This window comes from Pteronotus mesoamericanus, unplaced genomic scaffold (genome assembly GCF_021234165.1).
Source record: "Pteronotus mesoamericanus isolate MK-2021 breed Mesoamerican mustached bat unplaced genomic scaffold, CSHL_Meso_final contig_130, whole genome shotgun sequence".
NCBI lineage: Eukaryota > Metazoa > Chordata > Mammalia > Chiroptera > Mormoopidae > Pteronotus > Pteronotus mesoamericanus.
Window position 1 is genome coordinate 31233881 of NW_026555060.1, and position 23221 is coordinate 31257101.

General features: G+C 39.2%; 1 protein-coding gene across 2 annotated transcripts in view; it reads right to left on the minus strand.

The window, feature by feature from the left end:
- Positions 1 to 3047: 3047 nt before the first annotated feature.
- FBH1 (F-box DNA helicase 1) overlaps positions 3048 to 23221 on the minus strand; it is a 44737-nt gene continuing 24563 nt past the window's right edge. Inside the window, exons 13-22 of one of the 2 annotated variants that reach the window (XR_008530885.1) lie at positions 22571 to 22707; positions 18619 to 18718; positions 18403 to 18524; positions 16572 to 16647; positions 15753 to 15950; positions 15053 to 15178; positions 13910 to 14016; positions 4292 to 4423; positions 3679 to 3876; positions 3441 to 3522 (exon numbers count right to left, since the gene is read on the minus strand). Coding sequence is in view for 1 of the 2 variants with exons in the window: in XM_054594059.1 (XP_054450034.1) it covers positions 3352 to 3522; positions 4292 to 4423; positions 13910 to 14016; positions 15053 to 15178; positions 15753 to 15950; positions 16572 to 16647; positions 18403 to 18524; positions 18619 to 18718; positions 22571 to 22707 (1169 nt within the window). In the remaining variant the exon portion in view is untranslated. Of the gene's footprint in view, positions 3523 to 3678; positions 3877 to 4291; positions 4424 to 13909; positions 14017 to 15052; positions 15179 to 15752; positions 15951 to 16571; positions 16648 to 18402; positions 18525 to 18618; positions 18719 to 22570; positions 22708 to 23221 lie in introns of both variants that reach the window. The other variant, XM_054594059.1, reaches the window with a different exon arrangement.

A 23221-nucleotide genomic window follows, 5' to 3' on the forward strand; every position in this document is an offset into this window, starting at 1 on the left:
AAAAAAACAAACCCAGAAATTTCCAAAATCACTTACAGATCTTGTGAAATACTAATTGCTGGGTCTCAGTCTTACAGCTTCTGATCCAGCAGATCTGGGGTGAGGACTGAGAATTCTGCTGCTCATGCGGGGACTGCACTGTCAGAACCACTGATCTATGCGTCCACCCCCTCCTCACCATTCCCACTTCAAATGCTTTGGTCCAACTCATCAGCTGTCATTTCTTGCTGGATTACAACTCTTAACCTCTTCATTTATCTGATCTCCTTACAATATCCTTCAATCTACAACTGGAATGTTCTTCCTTAAAAAAAAAAAAAAATCTCATGCCTTAAAATTTTTCAAAGATTCCTCATAATTTTTCATAACACCACGCTAACTCTTTGGCTTAGTGTTCAAGGCTCTTTATTACTTGGCCCTCTCCCCAGCCTGCTCCTATTGCACATGCACGCTAGCCACATATGCACCTTATTTACCCAAGCTTTTCCTGTACTTTCATGCCTTTAGTGACTGCAATTTCAGTGGCTGGTATTCTGTGATATTTTAAAAGATCTATATAGCAATATTTTAGGTTGGTCTAATATCATCACCTCATTATTTAAAAATATCTAAAATCTGAAATATGTCTTGAGAATAATTATGTGAAAGGACAAACTAATAGTCTACAATACACTATGGTATTTTAATACTTCTCTTTCAAGAATAATTTTTATTGTATTGCAAATATCTTCTAAACAAATGATATATGACAAAACATTTATTTTCATATGGGTAGCTCCGCATCAGAATATCTATATACATAATAAAAATCAAAGAAGATAAAGACAAATCAAAAATGCTTTCTCTGAAACAAAAAACTAGAACTTACTATGAATATATTGCAGATTCTTAAATTTAAAAAGATCTCCTCTAAGTTATCAAATAAAAGGAATTATTCAAATGTTAGTAAACCACAGAAAAATATTTAGAACTAGCTTATAATTATTTTCCTTATTTTCTCCCAATTACTGTGTTTTAAAAAAAACTACAGAAAATCTTGCACAAATATACAGGGGTGGGCAAAAGTAGGCTTACAGTTGTGAGTTTGCAAAAACAGTTAATAAAGCTATTGCAATAAACATAACCTTCATGTCTTTTTCCATATGAACTGTAAACCTACTTATGCCCACCCATGTATAGTCACAACTAAATTAAATCATGGGAGCCTCTTAGAGACTATACTTTTCAAAAGATCTAACAGATTTTCATTTTTATGTAGCTAAAAAGTTTATTTTTTGAATAACGTTTTCATTCTTCTCATCTAATCACTTATATTAAAAGGATAATGGTCACTTAACACTTACTTTTAAAGTTTATATTTTTACTAGGTATTTAAAAAATGCTTTTCTATTTGAAACACACCAAATATTTAGTTTTACTGGTTCTTAAAAAATTATTTAAAAATGATTTTGAAATGAAATACCAGTATTAATTCTTAAAAATGAAGTATCAGTATTAATTCCTAGATTCTTTTACTTTTCAAAATAAGTATCAAAATACTAGTACTGACATTTTGCTCTTGCAGGGCTATTACCATACACATCCTTTGTGCCCATAATGTTGCTCCTTCTTCTCAGAACACTCTTTCTTTCTTTAGTAGCTATTATTTAACCCAGCGGTAGCACCATCCTCTTTTGGGAAGACTTTAGCCCTGGACTTTCATCCCCAGAGCATATATGACACTTTTCACCTCCAACTACAATTACACTGACTGCAATCTCCTTATGTCAGGGTCTACATTTTGATTCCATATACCCACTAACATGACACCTGCCACACAACAGGTGCTCAGTGAAGGTTCACTGAATGAATGAGTTGTCCTCCAATAAGTAAGTTGCTTCCTCTCCGGTTGGCAAAACTAGATGTGCAGGAAATGTGTTAATGAGCCATCCCTTGCCATCCTTCCCCCAAACCACTCTTTTGAACAACACTGAATACTAAGACCAATCTAAAATCAAGTAACTTCCCTTCACTTGCTCTTTTATTACACATTATCCATAAGCATCAAATGGGCTAGGCCAAGAATACCAGCCAAGTAGGTGAAACCCTCTTCTCATTAAACTTGTTTTCAGGTCCAATTTTGTGAATTTTCCTCAATGTGCAAACATTGACTTGGCATTCACCCTTTCCAACCACCCTGGCCCAATCCATGAGCACCCTTCCTGTACCACCGGCCTGCTCTCTACGCTGCAATAGAGGCTTGATGTAGAAGAGGTTAAAGGATGACTGCAACAACCGAAACTATGAGGTCTGCTCTCGGACTCCGCTCAACTGGCTCAGACACTAGATGTGGTAAACTCTTTGGGCAATAATGTGCCAACTCTCTCATCTGCCATCTACATTCCTGAAGCCATACATGGCAAAATTGTAAAAATACCAGATCCATGTAGATCTAAGCGATGTGAATTTTTCAGTGGTTTCTATAACAACAGCTTTATTAAAACCACCCAAAATCCCTAGGCAGCCAACCACATACCAACTCTCTATTTCTACTTATTCCCATTCCCCTACCCCAACCCCTTGTCCTCTTCCCTCAGAAGTATTTTTTTTTCTTTTGGTTACAAATTACTAGATAAAAGTAAGCTATTTTCTGGTGGTGTTCAGTAATGCCTGTATTTATTTATTTATCTTTTTACCTTTGACCCCTTTCACCAATTCCTTCTCAAGTATTTCTAATCTTTAGTTCTACCTGTGGGAAGCATAAGAAGTCTAGCTATTATTTTTTTCTGTATGATGTTGCCTCCTTGTTTAAACTGTGAACCCCATGATGTTAAAAGCACACATTATGTCTTATACAAGTGTGAGTCTCCCCAGCATGTAAATCTCATTTTTGAAGCAGCAATTTTCACCCTGGATATCAAGTCACATATTCTGCTTGGTCTGCCATGTGATTAGTGACTGCGCTGTTAAAAACAGTAAGTGGAAAAGAGAGAAAGCTGGAGAACGTTCAGAACAGCAGGGCTGAAGGCAGGTGTCACACAATGGTATGTCAGTTCTACAATGCTTGTTTAATCGAAACCTTGTAATAAAAGTTTAAATACATAAAATGTTGCGTTTTGTTTTGTTTTTTATCAAAAGAACATCCCTCTCACGCCCAGGCTGTGTGCCTGGAGAAGGGACAGTGGAAACTGGCAACCTACAAGGAATGGAGAAATAGTAGGTCCAACTCTGGTTGGCTTAATCTTCCTCAAAAACGCTCTGTGAGTGAATTCAGAGTCTCAGGTGAATGAGAACGCTACCCCACTAGCTTTCTTCAGGTAACTGAAGTCTACACAAGGCAATCTGTACCATGGAGAATGCTCCTGTTGGCTTTCAGAAGACAAGGAAAAGCAGAGCTTCATGTCTGGGCAGTACTATGTTCTCGATGGTGCGGTCCATGGAGTGCACCTGCTCAGGGGAGGCAGTCAAGAAGGCCAGAGGCCCGATGCGCTGTTCTGCACAGGAGTGGCACAGGTAGCCACCCTTGTTTTCCTTTCTGTTGCTCTGTAGTGAGGGATAAGGAAAAGAAAGAAAAGGACAATCAAAAAACAAGGATTTTCCACCAAGAAGTGCTGAACTGCTGTCACACTGCCAAGGAACTGTGTATTATGATTCTGATATTTTGAGACTTGTGCACACCTCTTAGTAATACAGTCATACCTTGGTACTCGTCGGTTTCAGAACTCATCGAACACTTTACTCGTCACATTATGACAAGAAAAATATGTTTCAGTCCTTGGGGCTTGCTCGGAACTCATTTCACTTGCTAGGTAAGTCAAAACACTGTCCCACAAGAGAAAATGCGTCATCACTCGTTGCTTGTTCAGTACTTGTCAGTTTCAGCACTCGTCGTGAGTTCTGGAAAGAATTTATGACGAATAGCAAGGTACCACTGTAATTCCCACTGCACGGTCATCTAGGGTAGACTCAACTCTATCAAATTCTCTTATAGCAGAAAATGGAATTATTAAGGTGAGGGATGAAGAGCCAACAACAACTTAACCAGGTAAGTAGTTCCCCTCGCAGTGCTGATCACAAGCCAACCTCTCAGCCTGTGCTACCCACACTAATTACGTTATCATCATCTCTGATACAGAGATAGACCTGGCATCTCTTGTGCCTTATATATGAAAAGCCTCTGAGAAGGATCATATAAATTTCTCTTTCACCTCCCTCACTCACAGCCCAGAAAACACTTAGCTCACATGTGATAAAACACAAATGATTGGATTAAATTCTACAGAAAGCCAGAGCCGCAGCCAAGGCCACATACATAAGTGATGGGGAGCTTCTTCATGGTGAGCACGGTGTCCACTGGGATGGTGTTGTTGCACTGCCCCACACAGCAGCGGACCACTCCTGTTTTTAAAACATTACTTGTCAGTTCTGCTTGCAAGAAGTACTCCTGGAAAGCAAAGAGTGAGAAAGAGAATAATAGGAATACCTCTGCCACATTCTACTTGGAAACTCTTATACCTAAGGAGCTGGAAACACTCCAGCTCCCAAAATCTTGCTGCTGGACCTGAAACTGGCTTGTGGCTTCCTTCCTAGACTATAAGTTCCATAGATCACAAAGCATTTTACTTGTTTTGTTACCAAAACCTCCTAGCACTAACTAGAGTGCTTGGCACATAACAGGGCTTTATAAATTAGTATTTGTCAACTGAATGAATAGGTAAATCAACTAATTAAGCCACCCACATTCTTTAGTGACATCTTGGGTGCCCAATACTTTCACAGGTACGAAGACCAGTAACTGGGAGGAAACACCATCACTCAAAGAACTGTGAAGGGCATACAGCAAACTGTGTTACACACTGGCGGGTGGATCACTGCCAGCTGTTGCAAACACTATCATGGGGGAAAAGCTTCCCTGGAACCCCTGGCCTTCAGGAATTCAAAGGCACATGATGCCACCACCTACACCTGCCTCCTTAAATCACATCAGGCCGTTTTGTTTTTAAATGCCTTGCTTTTCTACTAGCAGTCAGGTTCTTTGCTTATAAAGCACAGTACACATAATGATTTCCTGGGGGTGATGTTGCCCTCATCCCCTGTGTGTATATGAGGACACAAGAGCCAAGAAATTAGGTGACTTGTGCAAAAGATCACAGAGCTAGACTGCAACAGATGGGAGGCTCAAACCAGGGTGTTCCTAAGTCCACAGCCTGTGCTCTTAATCACCAAGCAACAGAGAGTCTCTCTGCCTCTCTTATCATCTCCAGATACAAAGCTAAATTGACTCAACAGCATTTCTGTCATGTAGAAGGTACTCAAAATTACTGTTGAACTGTTGGTGGGAATGCAGACTGGTGCAGCCACTGTGGAAAGCAGTGTGGAATTTCCTCAGAAAGCTGAAAATGGAACTGCCTTTTGATCCAGGGATTCCCCTGCTGGGACTATACCCTAAGAACACCAAAACGCCAATACAAAAGAACCTATGCACCCCAATGTTCATAGCAGCACAATTTACAATAGCCAAGTGTTGGAAGCAACCTAAATGCCCATCAGTAGATGACTGGATCAAAAAATTATGGTACATATACACAATGGAATACTATGCAGCAGAAAGAAAAAAAGAACTACTAAACTTCGCGACAGCATGGATGGAACTGGAGAGCATCATGCTAAGTGAAATAAGCCAGGGGGCGAAAGACAAATACCATATGATCTCACCTATAAGCGGAACCTAACCAACAATGCAAAGATGCAAGGAAAATATGACCAGCAACACTGAAGGGAAAAGAAATCAACAGAGACAAGAGGGAAGGGGGGGCCAGGGAAAGGGAAGGGAAGGGGAAAGTCAAGGAACATATAGCAAGGACTCATGGACAAAACCAAACGGGAAGAGCTGAGGGAGGGAAGGAGGGAGGGGCAAGGGAAAGTGGTGGTGGGGAGGCAGAGACAAATGTATTTAAAAAGTAAATAAATTTAAAAAAAAAGAAAAAAATTACTGTTGAAAAAATGAGCACATGCATGAAATGAGCACATGCATGCCATGACCACACAGCTCTGCTGCTAATGCCAGTTCTCCCCTCGATACCTCACTGCTGGCATTCAGTGTCTGAGAGACAACTAACCACCTTAGAGTGTCCCCTCTGCTTTACCTAAAGGATTGTAAAGCAGCTATTTCACTGGTTCCATGTGACCCTTCATCTCCCTCCTGAGAGGTGCAGTCAGTGCCGTTATACCAGCTTCACAAATTAGGAAACTGAAGTACAGAGCGATAGGCAGCTCACCAAAGTCACACTGTCCAGCTGGAAGAACTGGGATGTGAACCAATGCAGTCTTATCTGAGGCCTGATTATGTTCAGCCTCAGAACGAGAGGAGATGCTGCTTTCATCCATTCAACAAACACTGAGCATCAACATTGTGCTAGGCACTATTTTAGGGATATGCCTGTAAGATCTGGATTAAGAATCTAAGATTCTGGGAGGCTAAGAAGCTGTCTCTGAGCAACTAGCATAACTCCATGTCTCTTCATAATTCGATAATGTGGTGACTCTCTTCTCTTCCTCAAATAAAGAAAGAAACAAAAAGGTTCCTGGTGATTAGCCAGATTTTCTAAGAGTGTCAGAGAAAAAGTAGGCTGGCTGGCCTACTCTTGGTTATAGGGGAGACCAAATGGTTTATCACTCTATGTAGTAGAAAGCAGTGGCTCACTTTTGTTCTAAAACCTCACCATGTATGACTATACTGTTCACAATGTGCTTTCACATTCTCTAAATTATTAACACTGCTCCCCTCTGTCAGAGCCTTTGAGGTCCCCTATAGCCTTCCTCTCTGAGCAGAAGGTAAACTTAGCCAGTTCTGAAAAAGGATGTCCCCAAACTGACTCATAAGCTATGATAAAAAAAAAAAAAAGCAGAAGTACTCATAACTCACCCAAGGTCTCTCAGACTTATAAACATCTGTTCACAAAAATGGGTCATGTATCCGGGGCTCCCACAGAGCACCATGGGGGCCAACAGATGTTTCCCAACCCAGTCTCGGTGAGGGGTAAGTATTTCTCTAGATTCCATATTCTTTATGAAGAAAACTCATTTTCCCCAAAAATGTATGCAGTAACCAATTGATAAGCTTCCAATTAGCTTTAAAAACCTGTTTGTCTCATAGATAAACTGGTGGGACACTAAGGTATACAATCTCTGTGAAGTATCTGGCAATATTTAGAAAAATCACATATCTATTTATCCTTTGCTCAGAAATTTAGATTCTAGAAGTGTATCACCCAAAATGTACAGGCAAGAATAGAAAATGACTATGCATTGTGGCATTATTATTAAAGCAAAAGATTGGAAAGAACCCATATCCGTCAGTGAGAAACTGCATAAATCATGGTATGTCGACACACTGAATACTACTCAGCTGTACAAAGGAATGAGAAAGAGTGTCATGAACTGACAGTGATTTCCATGAGTGTTTCTCAGTGACAAAATGAGATACAGGACAATGTAAATAGAATGATACCTTTTGTGAAAAAAGGAGAATATAAAGATATATACATTTTTGCAAAAAAGAAATACTAAAGAATAAATCAAAAACTAACTTAAAGATAAGCTATTACTGACAGAGGGAGACAAAATCTGAAGAGGACAGGGGATGGAATGGGACTTCTCTGATATATCTGTTACAGAATTTCGATGTTGAAAAGATAAATGATCTCCTCTTTCAAAAAAGATAATTAAGTCAGAAAGAAGCCAAGCAATTCTTATAGGAATTATAAACAAACAAATGTATATCAAACAGTAGTTAAACTGATGCTCAAACTATAAGGGAAAAAGAACTTATTTCAATTGCTTTCAGAATATGATATTCTGCCCTGGCTGGTGTGGCTCAAAGGATTGAGCATTTAGCCTGTGGACTGAAAAGTCCCTGGTTTGATTCCCAGTCAGAGCACACGCCTGGGGTGCGGGCCAGGTCCCCAGGTTGGGGCATGCAAAAGGCAACCACTTGATGTTTCTCTCACGCATCGATGTTTCTCCCCTTCCCTCCTGCCCTTCTCTCTAAAAATAAATAAATAAAATTTTTAAAAAAGAGTATGATATTCTGACTATACACCCTAAGGGGAATATGGAGAAATGGGGCTGTTAGGAAATCTTAAATACCATTCAGTATTCAGTAATATTGGTATTATTTTAAAATTTGTATATACAGTAGAATAGTATAAATAAGCAATTAATAAATACTGTTTGTAACCAAGATTTTCAGTGTAAGAGAAAAGCTTCAAGTGTAAAAGAAGTAAAAACCCCTCAATGCTCATCTAACTTCGACTGTAGAACTATAACTGATAAGAGTTATAAGTGTAAATGGCTTCAGGCTCTGACAATGCAGACACAGCACAGCCTTACAATAATAAATGGATGAAGACAGCGTGTGCCAAAATGTTTTTATTACTCATATTGTCAGTGGTACACACTTGGGAAGAAACTATGAGGAGAAGTAAAAGAAGTCCTCAGGGTGAAAGCTAGGACGGCAGCCACTCTCATGAGGGCGGGGTGACGGTGCGGACTGTGAGGGGCTACACGGAAGGCACCTGGGACGGCTGGCAAATCTATTCTCTTGACATGGGTGAACGTTCAATCATCCTAACTGCAAAGTGCACATCTGTTTTCTACATCTGTGTTATATTTAACCACAAAAACTTTAAACGAAAAGTTGGAATTAGCAGCATAAACTCTTGACGCTGTTTTTTTCCCCAAAATATGGATTTCCCAGCTCTGTTTATTAAAAAGCTGAACAATCTTAGCATCACTGTACAGGAGATAACCTGATATCATTGTGTTCTGATGTGAGGAAATACAAAGCAAAGCCCCTCTCTGACCCCCAAATAAAGGTTTCCTGCCAGAAAAGTTAAGCATAAACTTAATTAAGCCTCTATGGCCAACTTCCAGTTAGAGGAAATCCACGGTAGGTAATACCTGGATTTACAACCACAAAAGGAAGCAAATCTAGAATGTGAAACCTTATGTAGGAAAACTGACTCAGATCCTGTGAAAATCCAGAAGCATTAAAAAGGAGGAAGGAGGTCATGACCACTCTATAGTAAGAAACTTAAAGAGACCTAACAACTAAATGTATGATTATGTATTGGGCAGTAGAGGCTACATGAAATTATTATAAATTTTATAAGATGATAATGGCACTTTGGCCATGAAAAAAGATGGCCCATTTTTTTTTTTAGAGATGCATACCCCAAATATATACAGGAATGATCTGTATATAGTAATTTAATATATAATTTTCTCAACTTTTAAATGTCTCAAAGAAAAATTCTATTTAACTTCTGTTGTGAAGTGATACTACTGCTCTACAATACCTCCACTAAAAGTTATCAGCATGCGACACAGACAGTAGATTCCTGGAAGTCTCGAACAGTCTGCCCAAGGCCAGATGGGGTCAACATCTGACATCATCAGAGGCAGGTCCAGAAAGAAAAAAGCAGTGGTCTCCTACCATAGAAGTTCACACCACAAAGTCAGGAAGTCAAGCCAGATCAATTTAAGAAGCAGAAGCAAAAAAAGAAGAGTCTCACAAATAATGGGAAGACACCCCTCAGTTGAAGGAAAAGGAGGAATCCCCAGAAAGAGAAATAAATGAAATAGAGGCAACTAAACTATCAAACACTGAGTTCAAAACAATGGTTCTAAGGACACTCAATGAGCTCACTGAGCTCAGAGAGAATTACAAAAAACTACAGGGAACTATGAGGAACTTACTTGCAAACTATATCAGCATGAAAAAGGACATAGAAACTATCAATAAGAGACAAGGGGAAATGAAGAAAACCATTTCCAAACTGAAGAACACAGCAGAAGAAATCAAAAGCAGGCTAGATGAAGCAGAGGACCAAATAAGAGAGCTGGAGGATAAGGTAGAAAAAAGCTCCCAGAAAGAGCAAGAAAATGAAAAAAGACTCGAAAAGAATGAAGAGACGTTGAGGGAAATACAGGACAACCTGAAATGTTATAATATCCACCTAATAGGGATACCAGAAGGAGAAGAGGAGGAGGAAGGGACAGAGAACCTGTTTGAAAAAGTTATGATGGAAAACTACCATAATTGGAGGAGAGAAAGAGTCACACAAGTCCAGGAAGCACAGAAGGTCCCATTCAAGAGGAACCCAATGAGGCCCACTCCAAGACACATCATCATTAAAATGGCAAATATCAAAGACAAACAGAGAATCCTAAAGGCAGCAAGGGAGACACAGGTAGTAACATAAGGGAGCCCCAGTACAGCTAGCAGCTGACTTCTCAACAGAAACACTACAAGCCAGAAGGGAATGGCAAGAAATCTTCCAAGTCAGGAAAAGCAAAGGCCTACAACCAAGCCTGCTCTACCCAGCAAGGCTCTCAGTAAAATGGAAGGTGAAATAAGGAGTTTCCCAGACAAAAGAAGGCTAAAACAATACACCTCCACCAAACTAGCACTGCAAGATATGCTAAAGGGACTGCTTTAAGAAGATGAAGAAAAAGAGTGAGAAAGAGAGGAATACAGGTACAAAGGGAAAAAATGAATAAGTACCTATCAATAACTTTAAATGTGAACGGATTAAATGCCCCAATCAAAAGACATAGGGTGGCTGAATGGATAAGAAAACATGACCCGCACATATGCTGCCTACAAGAGATCCAACTCAGACCAAAGGACCTACACAGACTGAAAGTAAAGAGACGGAAAAAAGTATTCCAAGCAAATGGACAGGAAAAAAAAAGCAGGGGTAGCAATAATTATATCAGATAAAATAGATTTCAAAACAAAGGCCATAAAAAGAGACCCAGAAAGACACTGCATAATACTTAAAGGAAGAATCCATCAAGGAGAGAGAACCACTGTAAACCCAGATGCACCCAACATAGGAGCACCCAAAAATATAAAGGAAAATCTTGAAGGACGTCAAGAAAGATATAGACAGCAACACACTGCTACTAGGGGATTTTAACACGCCACTGACAAAAATGCATAGATCTTCCAAACAAAACATCAAGGATATTGAGGAACTGAACAATGCATTAAACCAAATGGACTTCACTGACATAAATAGAGCCTCTCACCCCAAAGAAGCAAAATACGCATTCTTTTCAAATGCACATGGAACATTTTCAAAGATAGACCACATGATAGGACACAAAACAAGCCTCAAGAAGTTCAAGAAAATTGAAATCATAACAAGCATTTTCTCAGGCCACAAGGGCTTGAAACTAGAAACCAACCTCAAGGAAAAAACTCTAAAGCATTCAAACTCATGGAGACTGAATAGCATGCTCTTAAACAATGAATGGGTCAATAGTGAGATAAGAGAAGAAATCAGAAAGTTTCTGGAAACAATTGTAACAAATGAAAATGAACACACAACAGTCCAAAACCTATAGGACAAGGCAAAGGCAGTCCTGAGAGGGAAGTTCATAGCAATACAGGACTACCTATAAAAGATAGAAATGTTTCAAATAAACGACCTAACCCTCCAAAAAAAAAGTTACCGGCATGAACCCTGGCTGGTGTGGCTCAGTGGATTGAGAGCTGGTGTGCAAACCAAAGGGTTGCTGGTTTGATTCCCAGTCAAGGCACATGCCTGGGTTGCAGGCCAGGTCCCCAGCAGGGGGCACGCCAGAGGCAACCACACATTGATGTTTCTCTCCCTCTCTTCTTCCCTTCTCTCCCTCTAAAAATAAATAAAATCTAAAAAAAAAAGTTACCAACTTGACAATTTGGATTTGTTACAGAGCTAACCACTAATGTAACACTATTTCTTTTTTTTTCCTAAAGAAAATTTATTTTTTTAAATTTTATTTTAATTTATTTTTTCAAATACATTTGTCTCTGCCTATGTAGAGACAAATAATGTAACACTATTTCTATGAGAAAACCATACTGCAGGTATACTCAAGATAAAAGTTTATATAAAAAGTTATGTGATAGGTAGAGATTATTTGTACATAATAATTATTCTACTGCATTCCCTAAAATTAGGAAAAGTCACACTTATCTCTAAACCAGAGGTCAGCAAACTACAACCAAGGGGCCAAATCCAGACCAGTACCTGCTGTAAATAAAGTTTTATTGGGACGCAGACACGCTCGTTTATTAATGAATTCCTGTGGATGCTCTCTTACTAGAACAACAGAGCTGAGCAGATACAACAGAGATATCATGACCCGCAAAGCCAAACATATATACTGTCTGGATCTTTACAGAAAAGTTCACAGAGCTCTGCTCTAAGCTGTCTCCAATGGTGACACAGGTGCCGCTGAGGATGCAACCAAGGAAAAAGTCTTCAGTAGAAGCTCTGCCACGTGAGCTGCCACACAAGGTGAAATGTCACACAAGGTGAGGCCCAGGTGAAGCAAAACTGCTTGGGAAAACGTGCAGCTGATTTCAATTCTGGAAACATTCTTACAGCCAAATAGGCCTGACTGAAGAGAGATTTGGGAAAAAATGAGGAGGAGGCTTGGAAGAAGAAAGTTCAATAAAAATGCAAGTCCTAGGCAGGAAGCTTTTGCAGTTCTCACTGGTCATACGGAATATTGACTGGCAAAACTTCTCCCTTTTAAGCTGATATTCTCCTTCACAAAATGTGAAGAGAAATCCTATTTGTTTACTCATTGACTGTCTTTTCACCTACAATATGGGCTCTGTGAGGGCAGGAATTTCCCTTGCCCACCATTGTAGCTCCAGTGCCTAGAAATGTGCTTGGCACATATTAGGCACTCAATAAATATTCAAGTCTGAGGATCAGAGTTCTGATCTGAGCTGAGACGGTGAATACCATTTATTAAAAAATGATTGCTCTCCCACACCTCCACCCCATCCAGAGGTTCAAAGCCACTAGTAGCAATGCTTAGATTTTACAGCTCCACATATTCTCCCCTCCTTAAGAGAACATACAATATGGTACTTGGACTAAATCATCTTGCAGTACAATATCTTACAAGGTTTTTGGAAATAGCTAAGGATGCAAGAGTATTTTTAATAACTTCTATATCTAAGTTTTCAATTTCAGGCTTAATTATCTATGGTTCAGGGAAAGATGGACTAAGTAGTAACCATTAGCTCAAATTTCTGTTCTAATTTCCAACAGGGTTGTAAAGTTGGCTTATACTCCAGCCCGTGAAGGGCAGAAAGAAGGTGGCAATGGGAGAGCAGGAGAAGGCTGGTTTGCAGGTGTAAATGGTAAGGGTTGACACTTCTCTGCATTTCAGCAGAGGACAAGAGGCCAGGTGCCTGAATACTCATTCTCGCCTGGCAAGGGCATGTTCTTTCCAGAGAAGTCTATTGGTGGCAGCAGCAGTTGCCAGTTCCAGACAAACTAGAGTGTGAGAGGGAGAAAGTTCAAATGCAGAAAACATTCTTGCTGTGTTTTTTCCCCTAAGAATGTTGAACACTAATTGAGTAAGGGAGAATTTAAAAATACATGAACACAGCTGATATTTTTTAAAAGATCTTCTTTAAAAAAATCCTCACCCAAGGATATGTTTACTGATTTTTAGAGAGAGAAGGGGAGAGGTGAGAGACAGAAACATCAATGAGAAAGAGAAACATTGACTGGTTGCCTCCCATACATGCCAACTGGGGATCAAACCCACAATCTAGGTTTGTGCCTTGACTGGGGATTGAACCAGCAACCTTTTGGTGTACAGGATGATGCTCCAACCAACTGAGGCCCCAGGCCAGGGCTAAAAGAACTTTTGAAACTGAATTAGGAAAGAATTTAGAAAAGAACCCATGTTTTTGTTTCTTTAGTTAGGACACCTCCTGCACTAGCAATAGGCCTCTGTGCACTCAAGAAAGAGAAGCCCTTTTCCTTCAACCCAGGGTAGGCGGATCCCTTATTCAAACCCAATAAAATCCAAATGTTGTAAACTAATTTGTGCTACTAGTTCCTCTTACCCCAGCCAAAGTCAAAATGTTCTCCAATGATTTGGTCATGATAAGCTGTTTCTTGGCACGAGTTACTGCAACATACAGTAAATTCCATTCATCCTCAGAAAATGACTCTAAAAATAAGGTAAAGGAGGAAAAAATATATCAATTCAAGAGCCTGCTCACAAAAATTTATGTTCTCATCTAAATGTTAACTACCCCTCATCCAGCCCTGACAAAAACAAAACCCACTCAAGATTTGCTGGCTATATATACAAAATTTTCCTACAAACACCAACTCTAAAAATAAACAAAAACTAATAGACTAGTGGCACAAAATACTGAGCTTTAGTTAGTGGTGCTACTAATAAATTCTGGGAACCAGTTCAATACCTGCTATGTGCCCATTGCATATATCTGTAAACATGTAATGACCAGCAGAGGAGAAAAAAGGTGGTAGTACATTAAACAAACTTCTCTTCCCCCATATAAAGCAACTGATAACTAACTCTCTATGGCCATTTTTCCCCTCTCTACTTTAACCTATATTCAATACCATGTCTTTCTCTCATTTTATGAATATATTCATCAGTATAAGGAAGTTTTAGTGTTCTTATTTTAGCCCGCCAATGTATACTATACCCCAAATTCTGAATCTACAGTTAACTGAGAGTTTTTGTTTGTTTGTAGGAAAATTTCAAATAATTTTAAGATTTAAAACTAAAGCAATAGCACTGATGCTTACAGTTTAACAACTAGCTTTGAGTATAAATTTATGCAAAAGCAGATAAATAATACAGTGTTTACTATTTAACCTTTTATGATTTTCTGGCCTCTTTAATACAAAGGAGAGTTAAATAAAGAAAAAAAACCACCTCGGTAAGCAGGTAAGCTGTCTGACGGTGAAAACCCCAAGTTGAAGAGCTGATGCAGCCTAAGTAGGGACACTATAAACATAACTACCCTAGAAGCAGCACCAAGAGAGGTGGGCTCTGGAAGTAGTTTCTAAAATATGTGTATATGAATAAAAAATTTTAAGACTGGAAGGTGCTTTTTTTTCTTCTAGTAGAATCCTTCCAAGAGGCCACATCACCCAACAAAAAGAAAGGCATCCCAAGGAAGCATCTCTAGTCAACTCTTAAAAAGGATCCTCAGTGCAACCAGTCTTACCAACTCTAAAGTGAGGCAGCTGGGCAAGGTTGTGCCTGGCGCAAGGCACTTTCACAAAATCATCCAAAACATGAACGGTATCAAACTCCAGGCCTTTGGCTTTGTGCACAGTACCCAAAATGTACTCTGGAATAATAGCACAGTATAGCATTAGATGGGGGAGGGACAGGAAGAGAAACAAGAGAAGGGGGAAAATGTTCTCTTCCTACTGAACCTTAAAACTCTAACTTTGTTTTCTCGCCTATGTGCAGCTTTGTGGGAAAAGGAGGAAAGGGGAAAATACAGTCAGAAAAAAAAAAAAAGAGTGGAAAAGGGAAAAATAAAAAGATGAGGGGAAAAGTAGAAAAGTCATTGGAGGTCAGTTAATGCATCTCCAAACCACATCACAGAGCTCACAGTGACTGGCTCACCTCCTATGCTTCACACATGAAGGGACAGAGGCCCAGAAGAGGAGTGAATGGTTTGCCCAAAGTCACATAGCAGCAGAGTTGGGACCAGAAAGTCCCATTCTACCAGCTTGGAAGTAGAGCAGAAGCAAAGGATCCCTAAGGAACAATGGCAGCTCTGCTCCCTTCTCTTAGGCAATGCCAGGAACACAACAAAGTCCCCCCTGATCGCTCATGATATTTATACAGGCAAGATGGAGCAGAAGACCATCTGTTCCTTTTCTTGGTGGGAAGTGAAGAACTGTTTTCCTTACCTGCAAAGTCCAAGTCTTCTATGTGGCATTTTTCTATCCTTTCCACCAGCTCTGGAATCCTGATGTTATACTTTTCAACAACAGCAATCTTTGCTTCAAGCTCCTTATCCTCAGCTGCGGTCACATACCTCTTGAAGCCACTAAAGCCTTCTTTGTGCACCCATCTTCTAATAAACCTGTCTTTAATAAGGAGGTTTCCTAAGAAAAATACAGGCACAAGTTAATGTGATACAGGCTACACTGACATATGGTGGCAGAAGCTACACGTTCCTAACCAACAGCATAAGTGAATGGTCTTAAGGTTGGGAGATCCAGGTTCTAGTCCCGACTACATCACTAACCTACTGTGTGTTCCTGGGCAAGTCAATGAAATGACCTGTGCTTTAGCCTCTCCGTCTCTAAACTGAGGATCAAGTGCCCTACCCTTGAGATCCTTACCTACTTCACAGGGATTTCAAATAGCACAGCAATGAAAAGAAAAGTGCTATAGAAATGTTAGCAACGATCATTTGGGGCACATGCAGAAGTTTCAATGTGTAAAGTTGCCCCAGGCAGACAGAAAAGATGACGAGGGAAGACAGCCTAAGGGGCCAACAATAGAAAAAGAATTAAGACTCCTAAGAGAAGGATCTGGAAAAAGCTATCAGTACCTCAGAAAACAGGAGGCTCAGGCATCCCAGTCTTGATGGGAAAAGAGCAACACTAGCTCCACCCTTCTCCAGAATTAAAAAACTCTGACTCAGAATGTGCCCATCCTTCTCCCATCCCTCGTCACTGGAGTGCTTCTGTCCACTGCGCCATGGCCAGGAAGGTACTCACGTTTCTTCCGTTCTTCCTCCGGCTGAAGAAGGATCCAAATATCAATGATTCTGTCCAATCCAAATGATTTAATCCCCTGAAAAAGTTTTTTGGTGGGATTTTTGAGGTTTTTTGTTGTTTTTAATTTTGTTTTGTTTTTGTTGTTGTCTTAACAACAGTAAAACAAATGCAGAGATGTGATCTTTGAAATTAGATGGTTTCTTGGAAACGAATCTCAAATTGCACCCAAAGCATAAGGACAGTAAGCAGCAAATTTCATCCGGCATAAAAGCACTAGGCTATAACGCAGCCTGGAAATTCAGAATTACCAAATGCTCGGTTTTAGCTGCTACCTTAAACTCTTGCCTTAAAAAAGCCAAGAAACTAGCTACATTCTTTCTTGTCAAAAATGGGCAATTTAAATTCCTACCTTCTAGGAATATAAAAGATTGCAATGAAGAATAAGTGATATCTAAATACAAAGAGTGAAATATGAATACTTACCATTGCTTATTTTGAGAAAAGAACTATAGAATGTCTATAGGTCCAGATTATTGTGTTTAGAAAGGGTATTAGATCCTGGAGGTGAGGGCCTGACTGTATCACAGCTCAGCCTAAGTCTACCTGAAACCGTGTACTGAGCACTGGCTGGGGCCAAGCAGTTGCACAGCACCAGGTCCCAGTACAGAAGAAACATATGTCAAAGCCTTTATCATCACTTTGAGAAGGGACACACAACACATTAACGTAAAACAGAAACCAAAATAAGACAGTATACATAACTGGAAATCAGATGTGATCATGTGTAATGACACAAGCTATAAGTGATAAGTAGATACAGAGAAGGGAAGAGAGCAACTTACATTATATCATGCCCAGCATGAATGGTACTCCCCAAGTATGTACTATTTTCTTACAATAATGAAAATGGCTAAATTATGCTATACCCACTACGTGAAATACTGTAGTCATTATAGTAGTAACATGAAGGAAAATATGCTTATGTGTTGAGTTAAAACAGCATACTTTTTAATGTATACTATAATTACAATAATGTAAAAATATACATCTAGAAGAACAATGACAAACAATTAGCAAAAATGAGAATTATATGAAATACTAAGATTAAGGCTGAATTTTCTCCTCTAACTTGGTTAATGTAATCTTTATAAATAAAAAGGAGAAGTCAGAACATCTTCTGATTATAATTCACTCAATACATTTACTAAATGCCTACACATAGAAAATATTTTGTTCATAAATGAATGTGTGAATGTCTTTTAGTCATATAACTTTACTTCGAAAAGTCAAAGTGCCACACACATGCCACTGAACCCTACTTTCCCTGTGAAACAGGTAAAGGAAAGGCATTATTTTATCTTAGAGATGGAGAGAATGAGGCACACAAAAGTTGTGACTTGCCGCAAGCCACACAAAGTTAGTGACAGAACCCGAGCTAGAACCAGGTATACACACTCTACCCACTGGAGCCCACTAGCCTGTCCCAGCTGTGTTGTCGCCTCGCTGGGTCTTACTGATGAACAACACACACTGGAACACTCACACATAGCCAGTGGCCTCATTTATATAGTCAAAAGTGGGAAGGGTATTTATTCTTTAAACAGTTGGAGAAAAGATCCTCAAGTTCTTGTTGGATCTGACTTTACATGAATGTCTGGCTAGCATAATCAGAATGCTCAGGGAAAAAGACTTCAGTCATGGCACAGATGGCGAAAACTGTCAAAAACCCAAATGCTTGAATGATAATCCTAATTAAATTAAATGTTTTCATCGGCTATGTTTGTCTGCAGTGTTTCTGTGCATGAAGCAGTCAAGAGAAATTTACTCTTACCCCAATCAAATGTATTTTTGCAGGTGCTTCTCCATCAGTCACCCGTACAGCCTCATCAAACACATTGGCATTGGTCCGGGACAAAAGGGCCACCTGCCCCTTTGTATCACCTCTAATGCCACCTTTTGGGAGAGAGCACAAACTCTACAGCAAATACAAATAAAGAAGAAAACTAATTTTTGTAACAAATCAAAGAAAAGTAACTGAAAGCCTTACTCAGATGGTTTCCTCCAACCAAAGTCTTTTTCCGTACTCTCTTGCAGACATCCAAGATAGTAGCTCCCACATAAGCTATTTCCACACCGAATCTAAAACTCTGTTGGAAAACAGCAAAACAAAAGGAGTTAACAACCTCTCCCTGAAGTATGTTAGCATATTTCTATCACTGCCAAGTCCTGGCCTTGCCAAACTGATCCTTCCTGACTCGCCCTACCTGGAAAGCATATTTGGAAATTTCCTACTCTAAACCCACTTGTACTGAACAGGAGCTTGACAAGGAATCACTGATTTTATTTCTAAGTTTTCAGAATAGTATTTTCTATCTTGAAACCTTAGAGTTACCTATTTTTCTTTACCTTATATTCCCAAATCCAAATCTTGACAATTCAGCCACCGTATTTTCTATACTATTTTTCTTACCACTGCTGCCAGGTCAGCTCAGAAACTCAAACTGCAAGCCTCACCTACTTGGTCTTTTTCCTTCCAGTCTCCTCCCACTGCCAACAGCTCTCTACACCTCTGTGGCATCAACATTTCTCTTTGTTTGTATCCTCACCTGAGAACATGCTTATTGGTTAGAGAAAAGGGAAGGAAGGGAGAAAGGGAGAGAAACAGAGATGTGAGAGAGAAACATCAACTGGTCGCCTCTTGCACGCACCCTGACTGGGGACCTAATCTGCATCCCAGACATGTGACCTGACCAGGAATCAAATCCATGACCTTTTGGTTTGTGGGAAGACACCCAACCAACTGAGCCACACTAGCCAGGGCTGTTGGATCAGTCTTTCCCACACACTGTCCTCAAGTCATGTGCTTCCTGAAAAAGAGCAATACAGGAAGAAAAGGCGATGCATACATTTTCAAGATTCATCACAGCCTCAACAAGCTATTTCCCTTTATTCCCAAAACCAATAGCAAATGTTTCTTCTAAGCAAATCTACCCTTCTTTCCAAATAAAATCTAACAAGTATAAATTATACAAAAGATTAAGGAAGGTTAGGGAGGGTTTCTTTCCTTGCCTTTTGAAAATCTCTCTACATTAATTTAAAAACCATTGCCCTACATAACCAACCACAAGTATTATATAATCATCATTTCATGGGCATTCCCTGCACTCTCCCTGCCTTGACATGTGGCAAAACAATTACCTACTCCTCAAAATTCTGCTTAACACCCTAATTCCTTGACCACTGCAGCTGGAAAGATATTATTTTTCCCCAAACTCATGATATGCATTGCCTTTTCCATGCATTTCTAACTTAAGGTAATAAAGTATTATGTGCTTTGGTGAACATCAGTAACACACTAAGGAATATGAGACTTTCAACAAATAGTACTTTGGTGCTATAGAACTTATCTGAGTAAACCATATCCAAAATCATAAAATAAGTATTTGTGAGTCCATACAGATATAAATAAATGATTGACTAAATAAATGGGAGAGAAGACACAAATCTCCCTTGTAGGAGAATTACAAATAATTTACTTAGATATTCCAACACTTATTCCTTGAGTGAGGGCTAAGTATAGTGACTTCCTTCCAAAGTATATATTATAGTATAAAAAGGAAAGTGAGTCCACAGTGGAGAAACCTGACAAACACTATTTCCACTAGATGATCAAAGTCAACATCAACAGCCATAAATCATATTCCCTCGATATCATGTGATAAAAATGATAGTATGTGCCCTCGATATTGTGATGATGATGACAATTCTTGTTCTGAGAGATCTTCCTCCCCAACACCTATAAGATCATGAGAAAAACAGCAGATAAATTTTAACACAGGCATCCTACATAATACCTAACCAGTACTCTACAAAATTGTCAGTCTTCAAAAACAAGGAAAGTCTCAGAAACTGTCACAGCCAAAAGGAGGCTACAAAGACATGACAACTGCATGTAATAGGGTAATCATCATAAGACCCTGGAACAAAAAAGGACATTAGGTAAAAACTAAGGAAATCTAAATACACTAAGGGCTTTATAATAATGTGTCAATACTAGTTCATTAATTGTGGCAAACGCACTACACTACTATGTTAATAATAGGGTAAACCGAATGCACAGTAATGGGAAATTTCTGGATTATTTCCTCAATTTTTCTGTAAATATGAAACTAAAAAGTCTATCAAAAAAAGTTACTCTGAGTTTATGTTACCCTGAATCACTATAGCACACCACAGGAAATCAAAGGAATCACAGAGTAGGCTACAGAACTTTCTGTAACAGAAGAAAACAATTCAGATTACACTTGAATAGATGGCACATCTCATATCCTCTAACTAGAAGAGAGTTTCTTAAAAGCAGTGCTTCTTGCACCTCTTGGTCTCAGTACTCTTTATATTTTTACAAATTGCTGGGGCTCTGAAGGAGATTTTATTTATGTGAGTTTTATCTAGTTGTAGTAATCGTTAGAAACTTTGATCCATTTAAAAATAACAGTAACCCTAGCTGGTGTGGCTCAGTGGACTGAGCACCGGTCTGTGAACCAAAAGGTCACTGGTTAAATTTCCAGTCAGGGCACATGCCTGGGTTATAGGCCAGGTTCCCAGCTGGGGACATGTGAGAGGCAACTGATCAATACATCCCTTGCACACTGATGTTACTCTTCTTTTCTTTCTCCTTCCCTTCCCCTCTCTCTAAAAAAAAAAAAGTAAATAAATAAAAATAACAATAGCAGCTCTGGCCAGAGAGCTCAGTTAGCTGGAGCGTTGTTCTGATACACCAAGGTTGTGGGTTTGCTCCCTAGTCAGGGTACATACAAGAACCAAGCAATGAATGAAAATAAGTGGGTGGAACAACAAGTCAACATTTCTCTCTCTCTTTCTCAAATCAATCAATACAAATAAATAAATAATTAAAAAAGACAATAAGAAACCCATTGCATAACAACATAAAGAACATATTTTTTTAAATATATTTTCCAAAACAAAAAAAAATTAGCAGGAAGAGTGTCACTGTTTTACATTTTTGCAAATCCTTTTAATGCCCAGCTGAACAGAAGACAGCTGGATTCTCAGTTCTATGTGCATTCTATCTGTGGTGATGTGTTGCTTAAGTTGAAACACATGAAGAAAATTCAGCCTTACACACATGCATGTAGAAAAGGGGAGGAAAGTTTAATGACCTTTTTGCACAATCAAGGACACCATGAGTTGTCATGCTCACAATGGCAAATATAAATTTTCCAAAATTTTGATTTCACTTGAAAGTAAAGGTTTGAATCTTTGGTAACAAAAAATTTTCAGTTGTTTTCCTTCAGTCACAGCTCATTTCATTTATTTTCCCCAAAAAAATTTTTGGGAAAATGAACAAAATCCCAATCTGAATAACCAGAAGTCTGTTAGCTGTTCTTTCAATGACAAATGGTACTACAAGAAAAAAAACTGCCAGTGTAGCTCACAACTCAATTACAAAATTGCTCCTCATTAGAAAACCAACATACTTTGGTGTGAAGAAGTACTTTATTCATACTTCTCACTTCATTGCCAGAACATTAAAGAGACGTCTTCAAGAAATAGCAGTTAACAAAATTAATCATTTTTGCTGCGTCAAGTACATTCTTAAGTGAACTGTGTTGTTGCTTGTTTTTAAACTGTATGAGTACATGGCAGTAAAGAACACAACGACCGCTGGTACTGTTTGGTGCCAAAGCCTTGGTTCACGGCATGGCACGTGCAATTTCACCCATGCTGCTTTGCATAATCAGTTCAAATGTCAACACAGTGAGAAAGGCAAATTGCTATTATGAAAACTGTTTTGACTCTGTAGATCCCCTGAAAACCAGAGAACCACTGCTTAGAAGCAAGGATTGGCTACATACTATGAACCTGACACAAAGCCTTACACAGGTCCTGGCACATAGTAAGCACTGAAAAACAAGCATGGAGAACCACAATGCTTACTTATGTCCTTCTGCGGACTTGGAAGCAAAGAGAACTCTTACCTGTGTGAGATAGAAGACATGAGTGTGAGGGACTGTAAACAGGGCGTTGACTGCACCACGGAAGGTATAGATCTGCTGGTGTGGGTCCCCTACAAAGATCTTTCCACATGGCTGAGACAGGACTATATTCATGATTGCTGCAACCAATAAGGGGGAAGTAAGAGATCTAAGAGAATGCCAACCCACATGGAAAAAAGAAACCATGTTTCAGACAGAAACGATGAAAATGGTTTCATGAAACTAAGCCAGGGCACACTGCACAACAGAGTTGTCTTTTCCTGCAGTACAGGTACACTCAATGCAAAGGAATGACTTAATAACAGACAAAAGAAACAGTTTCTAATCCTAGGAATGTAGATTATTTTTAGTTCTAGGCAAATTATTGTGTATAAGAAACCACATAGGCAAATATGAAATGAGGTAAATTGTCTTTTCTGTCTAATATTTTAACTTAAGGACCCCAAATGACCTACAAAGTCACACTGTCTCTTCTCTATTAGCCCCTTGAACAATATACAACACAAATTGTTCACTCTAAATTGATGATCTTTTCCCACTCAGCATATGTCTAGGTCCCTATCCTCTGATGACCTAAACTTAGTCATCATTTTAAGAATACCCTGAAGCAAAACATTTAGCAGAAAATTAATC